The following is an 18,850-nucleotide window of genomic DNA, read 5'->3' as shown; positions in this document are numbered from 1 at the left end:
GATAAATGTAAACAATACTTTTTATTACACTGTGTAGTACAAACATTCAGCAGTCTTTAAAGAAAATGTTTTTAATGGAATGATGTATATGCAGTTATAACTACACATATGTATATATACATATGACTTATGCAACTTGAGCTTGAATCTTAAAGCACACCTGTGCGTTTTTATGTTCATCGATTAAAGCAAATTCAACGATCAATTTAATGGATGGATACCGTTTGGATATTGGCATGTTCAAATCGAATGTGACTATATCACCCTCCTCCAAAGGACATTCGGCGTTAATCAAGCTCTTGCAGGCATCTGTCTGCTCGAAAGGATAATTGATAGTGACCCCTAATACCGTTGCTTTCACTCTCGGTGTTAGCGTCTTTGTATTGGAGGCTAAAATAAATTTATCGCCAAATAAGAATAGATAAATCAATGAATAAATGAATAAATATAGAACTTACTCATTACAAAGTCCCATTGTGCGGTTAAATTTGTGCCTCTTTTAAATGAACAGGGAGGAACACTGCATCCGTCAATTCTTAAATCCGTAGGTGCCGGTTCATTGTCGCAATTCGTGAAAGGAAACGATTGCAAAGATCCCGCGATACAAAACACCGCGAATATATAGACTAAAATTTATCAATACACAGACAAATTTATTTCCATTTTTTTTCTATCGTATAATACATAAAAAACATACTGTAAACCGTACATCTTCTCTTAATCAAAATATTTGAACTTAAAAAATTGAAATCAATTTTAAACAATATTTTGGACATATAACGTATTAAGCAGCGAAGAAAGATGTCTCGTATATTGTAATATACATATACATATAATATTTAAAGTTACAATTCTAAATTTTACCATATAGTAATTTTGCCATTATTGCAGAAACTGATGATGGATCCGCCGTAACTAACGAGAGTACTATGAAAAAATGGTCCGAAAACCAGTATTTATTGTCCTGCAGTATCTAATCAATGAAGCACCTGCCTGCTTGATAAGCTCCACGTTCTTATGAAACACTTGAAACATTACTGCAGGTGTTCAACAACAAAGTCAGTTGTTGGTTTTTTCTTGAGATTTAATCAAAATCAGAACACTTTAACTGTATACGTGACACTAATATTTCATATATGTATAGCAAAAAGCTTTTCCTTATCGACTCATACAATATTATTCAGAAAGCTTATTGTAAATTCTTTTAACGTTCATGTGTTATTCTATTGGAATATCCGTTTATTATCAATATGGTCCTGCATTGGTCAATGATATTTTATGAGATCTTTGCTTTCTTCTTATCTTCCCAACGCGGTAGCATCATGAATGACTCAATTAATTTGTCGTGCAAATATGTCGGTGTCATTTTGAAAAGCAAATGATAGAAAAAATATCGCCATGGCTCGCACCTAAAATAATTACTCATTAGATAAGATGTACCTAACGCATGATTTTACGTTCATCTAAAATATTATAATAAAGAGTTATTACATTTGTGTGTACATACTTATACGTCAACGACGGATATTTGTCGACAAGAGCTCTATAAAATTTTTCGTATATAAGAGAATTTTCCAATTGCTTAGGCTCTGTTGCTTTGGAAAATTGAGAAAAGTATTGCGCGTATCGTTGGAAATAATCACCATAAAAAGCCGTCGCTTCTTCCAGCATAGTAGCCTTCATTGCATTGAAATATTTTCCCTGCTGGGCTAGTATATTACTCTCTTGTGCAAAAGATCCTAGGGAAAAATAATAAAATATTTTACAGCTACAGATTATGAATTCGTGCGCACGTATTTGTAACTGTGCGTTCTAACTAAAATAGAAAGTGAGGTGCTAACCAGGTACAAAAGAAACAACGCTAACGCCATATTTCTTCAATTCGAGTCTGAGAGCGCTTGCCCATGCCTTAAGAGCTGCTTTAGTAGCACTGTAAACGGCCACGCCCGGCAACGGCTCGAAGCCACAATGACTCGAAATTAGTATGATTCTACCAAATTGCGCTCTTAAGATGGGCAAGAATGCTCGGGTAATTTTCATCGTTCCAAGTAAATTCACCCTAACTTGATGCTCTATTTGATCCTCGGTCTGCCATTCATATTCGCCAAAGACCATCACAGCAGCATTATTAACCAGCGTCCTCAGTACTAGATTAATAAAATAAATTTATTAACTTCGTTATTCCACGAAAAAGTAATTGTTTTACATTTCAGTTTTTTGTCATTTACCTAAATTTCCTTCGTCCATTGATGAATGTACCTTTTTTACAAAATCATGTATACTGTTTGTATTAGTGATATCTAAATGATGAACATGAATATTCTCATGAAGTGACAAAACTTTAGCACCAGGTCCGTCGATTTGCAGAACACCGGCAATTACAGTTATACCGATGTGTCGGCAATACAGAGCCAAACTGTATCCAAGGCCAGAATCGCATCCTGTTATAACAACCACCTGATTTGGAGCAACAGCATCACTGGAGCAGCTGGACCAATAGAACAGCGTTCCTCCTAGTATTAATAAAAATCAAATTATTCCAATATAATTATGTACATATAAGTAACGTCTATGTAGTCCATGCAGGTTTTTCATTTATTCGTTCTGTGGAACTATGAAGCTGCTGACGCCGCATATTCCGTGCGATTGTAGGATCATTTGGAATTCACTGATGAGCGATCGTCTAAAATAGCACTTACCCAACAAAACTACGGCAGAAATTATTACGGTGTATGCATATCCATAGCTCCATAAATACAAAATACTAATAATATTTGCAAGTCCTAGGAGCAAAGCTTTTAAATGTCTCCTGATCCAAGAATTCCAGTTCCTCTCGTGTAACATATTTTCCAGTGATAACGAAATCTTTGTAGTTTCTCCCATCTAGTTCTCCTAGCTTTTCTCAAATTAGCATAGTGGCCACGCCATGCACAGTTTGTCTGAAAGAACAAGAAGGTAATCTCGTTTTCTGCGCAAATAATTACAAATATATATATATATATATATATATATATATATATATAGTATACATACATCAATGGTGCTTGTCTGCCGAAGTTGACGAGTAATACAGTTATACTTTGCTTTACGGTATGGTGACAATTATTCTGACCCACGGCTCGCTTCAACCACCACCAACGGTTGCTTTACAAATGGCTACGGCAGCGATACTGGATCGAGTTGAATGGAAGTTAAAAAGAATATTAAGAATTCAGCTCCCCACTCTGTCGATGCGAAGGTGACAGCCCTTTCTCAAAATTTACAAAACGGTAGATACTTCCTTCTCCTATGAAATATTTTAGTAATATTAATTAAACAAGAACAGCTGAACGAAAGGTAAACAATAGCTTGTCCATGATAATCAGCCTCAGGTATCCAATTTTTAATGATCAATCGTAAAACGCTGACGTGTTTAAAATTAACATCTACATTTCATAATTCTTTGAGCTTTACGTTGAATCCTTGTAAATCGACTATCAAAGATACTCTGATTAATATTTCATGATGTTCCAGATCTTAGATGAATCTCACGTCTACCATCTGAAATTCAAATACCAGTGTACTCTAATCTTGAATTTGTTTATGTTATACTACGTCTCTCTCTCTCTGTAAATGAATAATTAATAGCAGTTTTAACATTAAAATAATAGCGTTACTATAAGCGCTGACCTTACGAAACTCTTTGCCTCTGACAAGGATTAAATAAAGTTTGCTTTAAATAATTTTTAATTCTCACGGAACTGAATTTTATTTACACGCGATGCAAAAACTTCTACAGTTTATATATATATATCTATATATATATATATATTTAATTAACTGTTAATGTACACTTTATATTGTAATTTTTAGTTTTGTCCTTGTAAATACACTGATCTTACTAGACATTTGAAATTGTTATCTTAAACAAATAATTTAATAGAATATATTATAAAATATGTATTACTTGTAATATAAATTTATCACATTGCATAATGCAATTTTACACTTAATTAGCTCCTTAAAGGTCAATTAAAAATTCTTTATTCTCTTTAATTGGGTCTTTTTGTGATAGTTAAAAGCTTATATTTAATATAATTGAATGATAGCAATCATTAGCATACTTTATAGTATAAAAGCCACTCTAATTAGTTTAACTTATATATACAAAATTATTATATCCTTATTTAGGTTATATTGCTATCAAGAAGTTCCTTTTATGGAGCTAATATTATTCACAGCTTCTTAAATCATATTGGGAATATCAAGTTTTGTTCTAATATTTGGATTTGCATGTAAATCATAACTCGGATCGCCATCAGTGGCCATCCTTCCTAACCATGAAAATAGTATAATAATGCTAATAAAAACCAATAGCCCAAGAGCAATGATAAATGCATATCTTTTATATATTGTACCAGTGGTATTTCTTCTTCTAGTTGTTGGCCATTTAATTAACTTCCATCGTCTAAGAAACCATTCAACTGGTGATTTTCTTTGGTACTTATTCTCATCATGATCAAAAAAAGAAACATCCTTAGGATCATCGTATGCTTCATAAATTTTTCTTGAAGCTTGATTTGATAAGGCAAGGGAAGATTCAATGTTCACAATAGCATATGGCGGTCCGACTTTTTGATTATTCAAATGAGAGCTATTAGTACTAGAATTTTGAATGTTGATATTGTTGTTAGTATGTGTTGTTGCTGTGGTAGGCATTGAAGTAGTAATCATATGATTATCAAATGAAGTTTCAGCTAATAATGGCATACGTTCTGGTTCCAATTTGGCTTCCTTATCACTGCTTAACTAAGAAAAAATAGTTTGATTTTGTCCGTTTTCCTTACCAATATATATGTAGTTTCACGTCATTGAATTACATACTCACCAATGGTAAACAAAGGCCTGATCTTCCCCAATTCACACTGGCCAATTTTTCTCTTAAAACATCAGCAACTGGGGATACTAATTCTTTCTGAGGTATAATACAAGTGCCACAGGAAGGGCACGCATATCCAGCTGGAGCTGTGTTAACTGGTAAATTTTTTGCATATTTATCCAAGCATGACCAATGATACATATGATAACAAGTTAGTCTCACACAATCTTCATTGCTTAGATTTGTGGAGCACAATAAACAGACTGGACTGTAATCATGGTCATGTAGCCATAATAGATATGATTGTACTACACACTAAAAAGGGCATACAAAATAACAGCAGTAATAATTTTAATTATCATAACCCAATTTAACTGAGATGATAAATAAACTAAAATGCAATATTTTTTATTACCTTTGGATGATTCGTCACCATACAATGTTCACAAACGTTAACACGATGTTCGAAACAGAATTGATTGGTTACTTTCCTCTTCGGACATTTACAAAGGCCCATCTTTACTTTACTTAATTTTCACAAATTTTTGTTTCCAACAAGGTTTTTCTTAACAGTAAAGATTATACTCGGGCTAAAAAATTCTCATGCTATGTCTAGTGGCCAATGAAGTTTAGCTGCAATGAAACATATGTAAGTGTAATTATAATATCAGGATATGTAGAAAATATTATTGTAGTAGAGTTTAATAAAATACATAAAGCTCATATATTGCACTGATACACACAATTATATTACTTACTATCAGACAATGCATACTAATCTGCTGATACCATACTACATATCAAAAGAAATTAGACATATATCGAGTTTTGAATGGTTTTGAAGAATGTCTCACGCTGCACCCGCCACACCTTGCTCTGCCGGCTTACGTTTTTGGCAGAATGCTTGACAATAATAACAATATAATTCAGGTTAATTAACACAAGTCAGCGACTCACAATAATCGTTACAGACTCACAGTCACTCGCAGGACTCACAGCCACTCACAGCTGCTCAAAACTTTCACAATTCACAGGGCCACGTCGCCGGAAAAAATTAAGACAGATCGTGAAACTAGGAGCTGAAAGAAGAGGGAAGATGTCACATTTCTTTCAGATTCTTCGCTACATGCATGCTGGCCAGTGGCCAGTGGCCTGACTTGAAACCCAAGTCCTGAAACGGCTGAACCTGAAACTTGGATCATTGGAACGATCGGAACACTATTTAAATCTGAATTGTGTAGCTGATTTCTCTGAAATACTCTAAATTTTTCTAAATCGTTTGATGCAATACAAAATAGCTCAAATAGCCCGGCCCGAGTCGAACTCATGCGTAATAATGTGTTCATTGTAATAAAATCTATATTTATATATGTAGAGAGTATAAATATAATAATATTATAGGTATAATAAAAATCACAAAAAAATTATACCAAAGTAGCGATCATATTGCACAAACTAGCTATCAATTATTAGCGTTTGTAATTATAACAATTCTACTGCTAATTATTAAAGCGCCACGAATAACGTCACTATTGCTGTGCTGACTGCTGATAGCTAAATTTGGCTAAATTCAACAACGTATTTGAACGTATTTAACATGGCGCTCATCAGTGATCTTTTCAGAAAGTGCGCTATTAAATTATATTTACAGCCTTATATTAGAAATATATCTTTATCAACAGCAAATCAATTAAAGAAAAGTAAGTCATCAACTTCACGATTGTAAGGTGTTAATTGTTTGGAAAATTTTCAATTACTTAATAAATTAAAAGGATAACACATTTTGACGTTCAGTGTTTATAACCTTAAATTTATAATTTTATTTCTTTACAAAAGCTACTCTTAAACTTTTATATATCTTAATACTTTATAGTCGTGGAAACAAAGGATGGCGATAATCTTATTATTGAAGGACAAATATATATAGATGAAAGAGAAAATCGTTTGATTAAAAGCAATGAAAATGGAGCATGTTTATTGTGCTCCACTGGACTTCAATTAAAACATACAGTACGTCAATATAAAACAAATATTTTCTGAAATAGTTTCTTTGCTGTACTATTTGTTTGTTGATTTTCACTATTTTGATTTAGGATGTACTTATATTAAGCCAATTTTTAAGATCTGATGGTTGTATGCTTCCACGTAGAATAACTGGCTTATGTAGAATACAGCAGAAAAGGGTTGGTATTATGGTTGCAATGGCTCAAAAAGCTGGTACGTATTGTATTTGGAATCTGCTAAAACATTTATAATACCTTTCTTATTTAGCTTACATGTTTTAGGATTAATGTCAACTTTAAATCCTCCTAACAGTAAAAAAGATCCGAGTAAAAGAAATAGGTGGAAAAAATTTAATACATATTTTGATGAAACAACAATAATGTATAGATATTAATCATACAGTTTAAAATATTTGACATATATGAAAGAGATTGTGAGAATATACAATAAATTTGTTAAGAATAAAAGATGTTTTTTTTCTTTAATGTAGTATATATATGTATTAAATTAATAAAGGTTATAAAATAGTTAGCAATGTGAATTAGATTTCTATACTATAACATTTTAGTTTATGTGTGTATAATTTTGTGCTCTTTCCACTGCTTGAATGCCCGTGTCGCTGTCCTGACTGGGGATCGATCATATAACTTTTTCATTAAATGTTAAAAATGGAAAATCAAAAAGTTCACATGGAAATGGCTATTTTGCAATTATACAAATTTTATTAAATCTATTAATGAATATCGAAAAATGTCAAAAATATTTAACTCTAGACCTTACAATTTTTTTCGATTTTCTGCACCTTTCTTTAAGGCTCTCCCACGAAAGAGACAAGGATTGTTTTTTATGAACTGAAAAATAATTTCTCCTTCTGTATATGTTACATTCATTTTATTAAAAATCAAACTCTAAAAACTTTAAAATATAGTTGAGTAAACTAGGGCCCGATAGGCTCGGTTCAGCTCGGTTCCACAAGCCTTGTTTAAACTCGATAAAATATGCTATATTTTATGTCACGTAGAATATAGCATAATTAATTTAATCCAGCTTAAATAACGTTTGTGACACTGGACAAGAAGGGTGTTTTGTTCTAACGGGGCGGTATAGGAGATTGTATTTTTCAGTCATTATTTTCAATGTTTACTTTAGTAACCTTACGTTTTTGACATTTCTCCATTTTACACCATTTCTGTTACGATTAGGGCCAATGGTACATTCGGAAATTCAATGCTAACAACTTAAAAAATTGAAGTTAAAAATCAGTTTTCGCCAGGCAGTTGAAAAGTTAAATAATCTGAATAAAGGTTGGAGTAATTATTTCAAGATGACTCATTTTCAAGTATAACTGCTCTTTATCTGGTGCGAAAACTGCTATTTTAACTCCAATTTTTTAAGTTGCTAGCATTGAATTTCCGACTGTAGTATGTATGTACCGTTGGCCCATTATTATGTAAAAACTTCTAATACACCAAAATGGCGGATGGTTATATCATTTGTTGTAACAATTGGTAACGGATTATTTTAAGTTGGCTCTACACAATATTGACCAATCAGCGATCTCAGATTCGATCATTCCGAGTGCTGTAGTCAACTAACACGAATCTCCTATGCTCCGCTGTTAGGAAAAGACCCTGTAGATTCTGTAGAACAAGACCTGAACGAGACCAATTCAACCTATTTTTCATTTATATTTATACATATGTATATGATCGTGAAAGTACATAAAATGAAAAATGAAAAATGAAAAATGAAAAATGAAAAAGTTCATATGGATTAGAGAACAGTGAAAAGTGAAAAATGAAATTTTTCCATGTAATATTAAATGATTGACCCCCTGGGAGTAAAGTAAATTGAATTTTTTCAATTATTCCCGCTGTTGATAGATAACATTAAACTCCTTAATAGATTTTTTTGGTCGGATTTTCGCTGGAAAGTCGGCATATTTATAATATTGTAACAATTAACCAAATTGCCATTATTACTGTTGTACTTTTTTAAATGTTGTAACAAGTTATTAATACTGATATGCACATGGTATTGCGAAAATACAACACGCATTTCGCGGTATCTATCCTGAACCCTAGTTGATAATTTCTGTATGGATTCTGAACGATTTTGAAGTTCTTTTGAAAGTGATTTAAGGAGAAAGAGAAAGGAATATAAATGGTAATATATATTCAAGAACTGGTAACGAAAGAAGGTGCGGTAATAATATATTAAATACAAAACGACATACGCATAATTTTTTTGTGCAAGATGTCAATACTGGAATTTGAATCGTCCAAAGAGCGTCAAGAAAACGAATTAATAGTTTTAAAAGTAAGAAAATAATAGTAAAATTTATGCGTTCAACTAATACTTATTTACCCTTTTTATCTAATTCATGGAGTTTATTATTTATAGTCTATATTTGACGATGATTTGGAAGATTTGCGAAAAAATAATCGCGATGATAAATGGCAACCATTGCAGCTAGCAATAACTTTAACACCTCAGGAAGGTATGTCTGGACCAACCGAAGTTTACGCAAAAATTGATTTACATGTTATATGCTGTGAGGAATATCCTGAAGCGTAAGTAATGCTAATATAAATATATCATTTTACTTTTAACCAGAAAACAATGGTGCATAATTCATTTTTACTAATCTCACTGTAGTGCCCCTTCTATAAAATTTAAAAATAGTCAGGGCCTCTCTAACGTTCAAATATGCCAATTATCAGATGAACTTGTACAATTGGCTAATAAATTGATAGGTAATGTTATGATATTAGAGCTAGCTCAATATGTAAAACAATTTTTATGTAAATATAATAAACCTAGCTATAGCAGTTTCTATGAAGAAATGGTATCGAGAAACCATGAGAAAGCTCAATCAGAAATATATGAAAAACAACTACAGGAGGATAAGAAAAGACAGGTTTATAAGAAGACTACATTTCTTTAGCATTAATGTAAATAATTTTAAAATAGTTATATAAATTTATATTTTATAGGAATTACAAGGTGAATTACAAAAGCGTCAAGAGGCTCTTGAAATTGAGATGCAACATAGGAGAAAATCTATTCAAAGGTTAACCAGTGAATTAGAATCTCAATCAATACCTTCTTCTCCTTGTGGGAAAGTAAAAGCTTGTTCCAGGCGCAGATGTAACAGTGCATCTAAATGTCCAGAGAAAGATTCATGCCATAAAGGCACTAAACTTCTTAAATTTGATCATGGAAAAGTTGAAAGGCAAGTGCACATAGGAAAATGCTTAGGCCATAGCCCAAGAGGTTCAGTAGTTTACGCTGGTGTAGATACAACCACGGGTGATTTACTAGCAGTTAATGAGTGGACTTTGAAGTCAGACACTACTAATAAAGACGAAGCAAATCCAGAGGCTACTGCTTATTCTCGACTCATAAAACAAATAGTTAGTCTTGAACAAGAGCTTAATCATTTAACTAAATTGCGCCACTTACATTTAGTAAATTATTTAAGTATGAAATATATTCAGGATGGGAATAATATGGTAATATATATACTCCAAGAGTTTGTGGTATGTAATCATGTCCAAATATCAGAATATTGGATATTTATAGTAAGTAATATCATAATATATTTCAGGTTGGAACAACTTGTTCTTTTTACCTCTTAAAGAACATTCCAGCAGATCTTAGTATTTTAAGGCATTTGGCAATGGGCATTTTATCAGCACTGAAGTTTCTTCATGCAAACGATGTAGTTCATAAAGATCTACGTGACACAAGTGTTTATATCGACAATCAGGGTGTGGTTAGGTTAACTGATTATTCTTTAGATAAAAGATTGTCAGACATCTATCATTCTGGTGGTTTAACTAAAGCTGAACATGATTTTCCTACAGTTCAAGGAAGGGGTGGTAAAAAGGCTGATATTTACAGATATGGTGTTTTGCTATTATCACTATTAAAGGGTGCAATTGTATCTGAAAAGGAGATGGATTTGGCAACAGTTGTACAGGTAATGTCTATTTTGCCCAGTATTCAGGAAAGGATGTAAATCAGCAACACTTTTTTCAGCCCCAATTACGGGACTTTTTATCAAAATGTCTTATTAACGATGAAAGAACCCGTTGGTCAGCAGAACAATTACAACAACATGGCTTTATTAAGAACCCAATTGTTAGATCACCACCAAGACTTAACCAAAATAATGAACAGAAAGTTTCGCAGCCTGAACAAGCTGATGCCGATGCACAGCTGCGTTCTCCTGCACTTGGCAATCAGTCGCGCATTCAAACAGAATTTGAAATGTTGCAATGGTTGGGAAAGGGCGCATTTGGCGATGTCTTAAAAGTAAAAAATAAATTAGACGGTGGGATTTATGCCATCAAGCGCATTAAATTGAATCCAAAAAAGAAGCAGTTGAATAAAAAAATTACACGTGAAGTAAAGCTTCTTTCCCGTATGAATCATGAAAATGTAGTACGCTATTACAATTCGTGGATTGAAAGTGCTACCGTTGATGACTCCTTTCAGAAGAGTAAACCAACATCGTCAGAGGAAACTTCATCAACCACCGATTTAAACACCGCAAATAATGATAAACCTATGAATGTTAGTTAAAACATTTTAAATGTGTATGTAGGATGTTAAGTCGGGAAAAAATGCTCTGAGTAAATGATGCCGTTTTTTCTTAAGAAATTTTTTTTAAGTTTCTACTCTGCAAAATGGCAAAGAATTTTTTTTACTCAACGTTATTTATTCATCTATGGTCTCCGGTTAATGCATTTTTCAAATGATGATAACCTGCATAAATAGACAGATTAACAAAATAATGCATTAATACTAATCAAACATTTTCAATTTTTCAGGAACACGATAAGAGCGATATAGAGAGATTAGTTCCACATCTACGTGATATTGAGTGGAGCATATCCGGGCCACAGCAAGATAGCGAAGATGAGAATATAGACGCATCTTCTGAAGATTCCGAAAGTTCCAATAATTCCGTAAGCGGAGAGCAGAATCCTTACGGGTTAGTAAGAAAGTAGTTAAGAATAGAATAGAATTTTTTTTTTTCATTTGTTCGTTTAGAATTTACCCTTACTTTCAGAAAAAATATGGTTGTAGAATTATCTAAAGAGGAGCTATCATCCGGTTACGTGGAATTTGAAAAAGATGGAGCGGCTGAAAATACGTCCTTGTCATGGGTTGCAGATGAGCAAGAATCGAAGCAATTAATTGAAAGAAATGCTGATACTGAAAAGGAAATACAGTTTATGTACATACAAATGGAATTTTGCGAAAAAAGTACTCTTAGAACCGCTATCGATTGTGGCTTGTATAAAGACGAAGAACGAGTTTGGAGATTGTTTCGAGAAATCATAGAGGGATTGGCCCATATACACCAGCAAGGTATGATTCATAGGGATTTGAAGCCTGTCAATATCTTTTTGGATAGTAATGATCACGTTAAGATTGGGGACTTTGGACTTGCTACCAATATTTTATCGTCATTGGCCCAACCAACAACTGACTCTATCGAGAAAGATGTTCCATTGACTGACAAGGATAAACAGAAATCTACACAAACACGTACAGATAATTAAATATTACTTCTATGTTATGCTTAATGTAATCATGAATTTCAGTGCTGTCATGATCATTGAATTAATATAATATGTAACAGAAACCTATTCGGATCTGGAAGTATTAGGATCTCTTACGACGCAAGTAGGAACGACTCTGTACGTGGCACCTGAGATTTCCGAAAAAACTGCCAATTCTATATATAATCAAAAAGTGGACATTTATAGTTTGGGAATCATCTTTTTCGAAATGTGCTATCAACCTTTATACACTGGAATGGAAAGAGCTACTGTCTTACTAAATTTGCGCTCAAAAGATATCATTTTACCATCTGAGTTATTTGATGCAGAGATGACACAACAGATACATATTTTACAGTGAGTATTGATTGAGAGTATTGCATAATTTTATGTGTAATTTTTTTATGGATCATATAGGTGGCTGCTTAATCATGATCCCAGCAAACGACCAACTGCTCAAGAATTACTCTTTTCGGAATATTTACCACCGCCTCCATTGGAAGAGACAGAATTGCAAGAAATGGTGCGGCATACCTTATCTAATAACCAAAGTAAAGCATATAAGTACCTGATGACATGCTGTTTCGAGCAAAAATTTGCAGAAGCCGATGATATAATGTATCACATGACTGCACTTACTAAAGGATCATTTACTCGGCTACTTTCCTCAAATGCGCAAAGCCAAGAGTTCAATGCCGAGACGCTGAAATGTCAAGAATTTATTAAATCGAAAGTCATAGATGTATATCAGCGTCATGGTGGTGTATATATGGCTGCTCCTCTATTAATGCCGAAGTCTTCCTTCAATACTTTTACCGACTCAAGTGTTAAAGTTATGACGGACGCAGGAAATGTCGTAACCCTACCGTACGATCTTAGAGCTCCATTTGCTAGGCACGTTGTATGGAGCAACATCGATAATATGAGAAGATATGCCATTGATCGTGTTTACAGAGAGAGAAAGGTTTTTGCAAATAGCATATTATTCGTACATTTTTTTTTGCAAATATACTGATCGTTATTTTTTAATTGTTAATTTACTAGGCACCAGGATTTTTTCATCCGAGAGAATTGTACGAATGTGCTTTTGACATAATAAGTCCAATGCCCGATAATTTAATGGCCGAGGCTGAACTGATTTACATTGTTTGGGAAATTGTCAATGAATTGCCTCATCTTTCAATAGATAATTTAAAAATACGTATAAACCATACATCTATCTTAGAAGCCATTTTAATGAATGCTGGCATCCAAGAAGAGAATTTTCAAACAATATATTCAATTTTATCAGACGTGCGATACGGTAAATTGTCTAAACTTCAATTAAGAACGCACCTGATTAGTTTTGGTCTTACCGAACATTCTGTAAATACAATTATTAATTTATTTGAGACTGATAGTACGTATGACAAAGTTGCTCATGGATTGAAGCAATTTCTTGCAAGGAAGAAGCTAAATAACTCCGCTTTAGCGAAACAAGGTTTCGATGATATCGAAAAACTTATTATTTATCTAGGAAATCTAGGAATTTCTGCAGAATCTAGGGATACGGTATAACTTTTATGTTCCTTTTTATTATTACATAGTTGTCGTTATTTTATTTTTCTTACTTTTTTGTTTAGGCCACCATAATTTTTGCGCCATTACTGGTCCATAACGCACAACAACATAGTGGCATCATATATCATATTACGTATAATGATACAATTAATAAAAAGAAAAGGAGGTACGGTGATGTTATAGCAGCCGGTGGCCGTTACGATAAGATGTTAACATCCTTTAGAAATCTAAGAGAACTTACCGGCTCAAAAGTAACAAAACAGTACGGAGTTGGAATAAGCATATCGTTGGATAAATTAATTTGTGAAAATGTACAGCTTCGTGAAATAACTGGTAAAGATCATAAATCCGATTTTGAAGTAGCAATGTCTTGGTGCGGTCAATATGATGAAAGGGCAAGTAGTATTTGTGCAACTCTAAAAATGTTATGGTCATTGGGTAAAAAAGTGACGATATTGGACTTTTGTACCATCGAAGAGATTTTTGAATATTGTCTTAAGAATCATATAAATCATATTTTCTTATATAAGAGCGACGAGGGAAATATTCTTAAAGTATTAACGTTGGATAAGGATAGGTTTCAGGAAAGAAGAATCTTTAATGATGATATTAGTGATTATTTTCGCTCACAACGTCAATCTGAAAGTCCATCGCCAATTTTGAATCGTTCGGAAAGCTGCAAATCATCGACAAATGATAGCATATCGGGATCGACCAATTTCTATGATTTTAACATTAATGTTCTGCCAGTTGACAGAGAAAAGCTGAAACGAATTCCCAAAGCGATGTTGGCCCCTCAAATCGCGGCTCACTTCGATAAAATAACAAATAAAATTCACATTGAATTATTTCTAGTTAATGCTGATATGGTACTAGTTCGAACGATCATTAGCTTTTTCGAAATAGATTCGGACGAAAAAGAAGATAAGATCTTTCAAAAGAGCGTGCAAGCCATCACAGAAAGGTGAGACAAATTTTCGAAGGTAGAAGGATCTATTTTATTTACTTGTTCTCATCCTTTTTTTTCTTACATTCAGATGTCCAAGGCATAAAAAATATATCAAAGAAATATGTGACGCTATGAGACAAATGCACTTTGAGAATCCAACTGCAGTGATTAGTCTTTACAGTTTATGTGAAAATCGCTGCCTTTCGTTAATATAAAATATCTATACTTAACGTTTTTAAATAATCATCATATTACGTATGTATTGGATCATGGCGGTTAAGCGCCATAGCTTTGCCAGATGGATTTGGCGCTGACGATTGGCAGGACTAGCGGCGAACGTGATCTGCTGTCGGACAACAGACTTAAAGTCTAGGGAATCATGGGGACTGGGGAGAAGACATTAAGTGCAGTGGCCTTTAAGTTTATACCGCAATGCTTGCTTGATGAGTAAAGGAAACTATTTTCAATAGAGAAGTGATGCCTGTCGTTTCAATTTTAAGCCGGTTTAATATTTTTTTAAGAATATTTTGTATACACTACATTTTAATTATATTTGCATTGAGATACAAAGAAGTATAAATTTTCAACAAACAAAGGGCAAGAGTATGAATAACCTAACCTTAAAACGTATACGCTAGTAAAGTACTAATACAAAAACAGTGAAGTGAGAATGTGTAGTAATGCATATATATGCATACTAAAAGCGTTATCTATCGGTAACATTTAGCATTTTTGGGAGTACATTTTCCTATACATATATTGCAATACAATCTCTCTACATTACGATTGTATTAGTACTTTATTAGCGTATACATCTGAAGTTTCAGGTAAGGTAATACATTTCAATATTCGCTTCATTTGACAGTGCATATGTTTATTTCTTCTGAGAATTATTACTAAACTATAAAAAATGGAGGAAGCAGAAAACAAAGAATGCACGTTTTTAAATGAAAATAGGAAGAAGGGTGTAATGGTGATGATAATGAAATAATTTAAAAAGGGAAGTCAGGATGATTTTGGATACCTTTAAAAAATGAAAAATCACAAATTCGAGCTTTCTCCCCTTGGTTCAGATTATTCAAAGAGTTCGAATCTTCAGATTGAAGCTCCCAATCAAAGAGCTGAATGTTTTCTATAATTCTTTTAGCGTTAGTACTTTTTGGAATTGCTGCAACTCCTTTCTGTAGAATGTGTTTTAATAAAATTTGCGCGGGTGATTTATTATATTTTGCAGCAATACTTTTAACGATCGGATTTTGTAACAAATCTGGAAGCTCGTCAGTTTTCCCTAAAAGTTTTACCAATCCACGAGTTCCCAAAGGAGAATAAGCGGTAACAGTGATGCTATTACTTTTACAAAATGTTACCTGAAAAATAGAAAATTGAATGAACATATAATTACGTTTATTGCATACTAATAGAAAAAAAAATTAATTTTAATAATAGAACTCCGAGTTGCGGATATAAAGACTTCGAAGAGTTGACTCTCCCATACATAAACACATACACACCCTCTTCCGTTCTCTTACGCTCACATTCACTTTAAAGAGCAAATACGAGTACATACCAGTTCTTTTTGTTGAAAATACACGTGTAATTCGATTTGTAAATTTGAAACTGGCAGCTTGGAATTTGCTAAAACTTTTTTTATTTGATTTATATTAAAGTTTGAAAGTCCAATAGCTTTAGTATGATTTTTTAATACTTGCTCCTCCATTTCCGACCAAACTTTCAAATAATTTGTGTGCGTATCTAATTTTATTTCGCCTTTATCATTAACGGGATGCAATTCTTCACCCTCGTCTACAAATGCGAAAGGAGCGTGAATTAAGTACAGATCGATGTAGTCCAATTGTAATTTTTGCAGAGATCGTTTGATCCACTTTTCAACATCGCCCGGTCGATTGCCCACCGGTGGAAGCTAAAATAATATTAAGCATTTATTTGATTATCGGACTGTACATAAAATGAAGGATAGACGTTTTTGATACCTTTGTAACGATAAACAGCTCAGAGCGCTTAAGTTTACCTGCATCTAGCCATTTTTTTAACACTTTGCCAATAACATGTTCATTTTCATACACAGGCGCTGTATCTATGTGCCTGTATCCAGCCTCCAATGCTGTCTCAACAGCCGCTTCCAATTCGTCATCATTTGCCTGAACATTTTTTGTAAGAATTTATTTAATTGGTTCTTTTAAACATATTGTCCTATTTTAATTTCAATCATTTATGAAGAAGATTTAGGAGAAGAGATAGTATAATAAAAATACCGATATTTCTTATATACTGTGTTAATATACATACTTGCCATGTACCAAATCCTATAGCTGGCATTTTTCCCCCGGAAGGCAAAGAGATGTATAATTTCGAAGACATTTTAAAGGTCTTGACTCGACGGGAGCGGTTTCGAAACTGTTATTGGAACTCTTGCTACTTCGCTATAGATAGCCTCTTAACTGTATTATGGTATATACACCGTACGAAATGTTGGTGGTATTTGTCAGCGCGCGCACACACATGCAACTATTATTACCAAACCCCTTCACCGCCATCAACAAATTTACTTTCTACTGCGGTCCCTGACTATTCTCTTCTATAACTGTATACAGGAAACTGAATTTACAACCTCTGTTTAATTTTAATGGACCGTTTCAAATGCAGTTGTGCAATAGTTATTTTCCCTCTCCCCTTTTTTCTAACATTATTGTTTCCTGTACTCCATCATTTTTTCTAGCCAGCTAGCCAAGGTCTCAAATCCCTTGTCCATACTTTTTTCTCTTTTTGACGCTACTTAAAATATTCAGTATTATACCCAATTTTTATACCTCTTCCGATACATCAGTGTTTGTCCATAATCTAAAATTTAGTGAAAGCAGTGAAAGCTTCTCTAAAATCCCGTTTCATGAAAAATAACTGGTGGACGGACTAATATTTGACACGCAATGATACGGTTGCAAGAATGTCCGTACTAATAAATATACAGTTTTACTTATATTAAATTAAAATACTAGAGATCTATATATGTAATATAAAAACTAATAAGAAATATTTATTATAGAGGGTTACTATACCATGTATATATGTATAAACTGCGAAGCCGAATCTGAAGAACTTTACAGGCGATATTGTCCGAATGTCTTAAAGATTTTGAAATGCGTAAGTTGCATCGAATAACAAGTTTTTTGTGGTTTCACACTTCAAAAATTCATATTTAGCACATGTTACTGTTTTGTTTATCCACTTATTATTCTCTCTATTTTTAGGGAAAATGCGGTCAGCTAGTGGATAAATATATTGAGTATGATCCTGTTATAGTCTTGGTTGATTTAATATTGGTTAAGAAATGTGCGTATCGCCACATACTGTACAACAGTGGATTTAAATCTTATTTTAAATTAACAGTGATATTGTGGTTGGTTGAGTCGTTTACAATATGGTCAGCTTGTGACTCAAAATTTAATAATAGTGCATCATTGATGCTGCAATTCAATGCTACGAGTAACGAGGATTTCTTTGAAGGAAAGTGTAATTTTTACAAAGTACTACTTGAGACAGCAGTGCGCTTTGCGGGATTTCTTTGTTCAATTATTATCACGACAGAAGTAAAGTGGATGGTATTAAATAGAAGGCCAAGCACTTATAGTGTAAGACGTATGAGTCAGGCACTCGTGATTGGTGGATGTTTTAAATTATTAGGACTCCTAGGAATTGTATGGGGTCATGTATCACCGATCTCACATAATATTCTGATACAAGGATGCACTATCTTTTCCCTTATGACTGCCTATTCTGGTATTTTGATATCGTATTACTCATATTAAATAACGCAAGATAACGGTTTCACAAATAAAAAAAATTAATTCCTATATTTACAGTGATTTGCGGTAGCAGTAAAGGAGG

At 33.2% G+C, this 18,850-nt stretch overlaps 7 protein-coding genes across 9 annotated transcripts; 3 read left to right on the top strand and 4 right to left on the bottom strand.

Moving 5' to 3' along the window:
• Positions 1-2: 2 nt before the first annotated feature.
• Positions 3-953, bottom strand: LOC136783134 (NPC intracellular cholesterol transporter 2-like). Its single transcript, XM_066743008.1, has 3 exons — positions 865-953; positions 459-626; positions 3-390 (listed from the first exon to the last, which is right to left on the bottom strand). The coding sequence occupies exons 1-3, from the start codon at positions 881-883 to the stop codon at positions 128-130; spliced, it is 450 nt and encodes a 149-aa protein (XP_066599105.1). The 5' UTR covers positions 884-953; the 3' UTR covers positions 3-127.
• Positions 954-1,263: 310 nt separating this feature from the next.
• sro (SDR family oxidoreductase shroud) lies at positions 1,264-3,580 on the bottom strand. Its single transcript, XM_066742934.1, has 6 exons — positions 3,034-3,580; positions 2,700-2,939; positions 2,229-2,513; positions 1,842-2,147; positions 1,508-1,739; positions 1,264-1,409 (listed from the first exon to the last, which is right to left on the bottom strand). The coding sequence occupies exons 2-6, from the start codon at positions 2,881-2,883 to the stop codon at positions 1,277-1,279; spliced, it is 1,140 nt and encodes a 379-aa protein (XP_066599031.1). The 5' UTR covers positions 2,884-2,939; positions 3,034-3,580; the 3' UTR covers positions 1,264-1,276.
• A 400-nt stretch (positions 3,581-3,980) lies between these two features.
• LOC136783090 (zinc finger protein-like 1 homolog) lies at positions 3,981-5,990 on the bottom strand. Of its 2 annotated transcripts, XM_066742954.1 has the most exons (5): positions 5,836-5,990; positions 5,617-5,761; positions 5,274-5,491; positions 4,868-5,173; positions 3,981-4,788 (listed from the first exon to the last, which is right to left on the bottom strand). In XM_066742954.1, exons 3-5 carry the CDS (start codon positions 5,373-5,375, stop codon positions 4,225-4,227), a joined length of 972 nt encoding a protein of 323 aa, XP_066599051.1. In that variant the 5' UTR covers positions 5,376-5,491; positions 5,617-5,761; positions 5,836-5,990; the 3' UTR covers positions 3,981-4,224. The 2 variants fall into 2 exon arrangements, with proteins under 2 accessions (XP_066599051.1, XP_066599043.1); XM_066742946.1 differs by having other exon boundaries at positions 5,617-5,982.
• A 66-nt stretch (positions 5,991-6,056) lies between these two features.
• mRpS18A (mitochondrial ribosomal protein S18A) lies at positions 6,057-7,836 on the top strand. 2 transcript variants are annotated; one of them, XM_066742987.1, is made up of 5 exons: positions 6,057-6,188; positions 6,260-6,558; positions 6,732-6,868; positions 6,952-7,075; positions 7,144-7,836. In XM_066742987.1, the coding sequence occupies exons 2-5, from the start codon at positions 6,456-6,458 to the stop codon at positions 7,254-7,256; spliced, it is 477 nt and encodes a 158-aa protein (XP_066599084.1). In that variant the 5' UTR covers positions 6,057-6,188; positions 6,260-6,455; the 3' UTR covers positions 7,257-7,836. The 2 variants fall into 2 exon arrangements, with proteins under 2 accessions (XP_066599084.1, XP_066599090.1); XM_066742993.1 differs by lacking the exon at positions 6,057-6,188 and having other exon boundaries at positions 6,285-6,558; positions 7,130-7,269.
• A 699-nt stretch (positions 7,837-8,535) lies between these two features.
• Positions 8,536-18,110, top strand: Gcn2 (eukaryotic translation initiation factor 2 alpha kinase Gcn2). Its single transcript, XM_066742874.1, has 14 exons — positions 8,536-9,181; positions 9,266-9,435; positions 9,521-9,782; positions 9,859-10,404; positions 10,473-10,847; positions 10,907-11,443; positions 11,701-11,864; positions 11,943-12,424; positions 12,519-12,795; positions 12,856-13,402; positions 13,483-13,989; positions 14,061-14,962; positions 15,036-15,421; positions 18,009-18,110. Exons 1-13 carry the CDS (start codon positions 9,119-9,121, stop codon positions 15,160-15,162), a joined length of 4,959 nt encoding a protein of 1,652 aa, XP_066598971.1. The 5' UTR covers positions 8,536-9,118; the 3' UTR covers positions 15,163-15,421; positions 18,009-18,110.
• On the bottom strand, positions 15,931-17,996 carry LOC136783104 (1,5-anhydro-D-fructose reductase). Its single transcript, XM_066742965.1, has 4 exons — positions 17,255-17,996; positions 16,939-17,106; positions 16,515-16,868; positions 15,931-16,314 (listed from the first exon to the last, which is right to left on the bottom strand). The coding sequence occupies exons 1-4, from the start codon at positions 17,324-17,326 to the stop codon at positions 15,940-15,942; spliced, it is 969 nt and encodes a 322-aa protein (XP_066599062.1). The 5' UTR covers positions 17,327-17,996; the 3' UTR covers positions 15,931-15,939.
• Arv1 (ACAT-related protein required for viability 1) lies at positions 18,023-18,771 on the top strand. Its single transcript, XM_066739247.1, has 2 exons — positions 18,023-18,106; positions 18,214-18,771. Exons 1-2 carry the CDS (start codon positions 18,023-18,025, stop codon positions 18,769-18,771), a joined length of 642 nt encoding a protein of 213 aa, XP_066595344.1.
• The last annotated feature ends 79 nt before the right edge of the window (positions 18,772-18,850 follow it).

Source organism: Prorops nasuta, unplaced genomic scaffold, assembly GCF_024137725.1.
Source record: "Prorops nasuta isolate Cenicafe-Biocafe unplaced genomic scaffold, Cenicafe_Pnas_1.2 PNAS00002, whole genome shotgun sequence".
Classification (NCBI taxonomy): Eukaryota; Metazoa; Arthropoda; class Insecta; order Hymenoptera; family Bethylidae; genus Prorops; species Prorops nasuta.
This window is presented reverse-complemented; position numbering and strand designations above follow the sequence as displayed.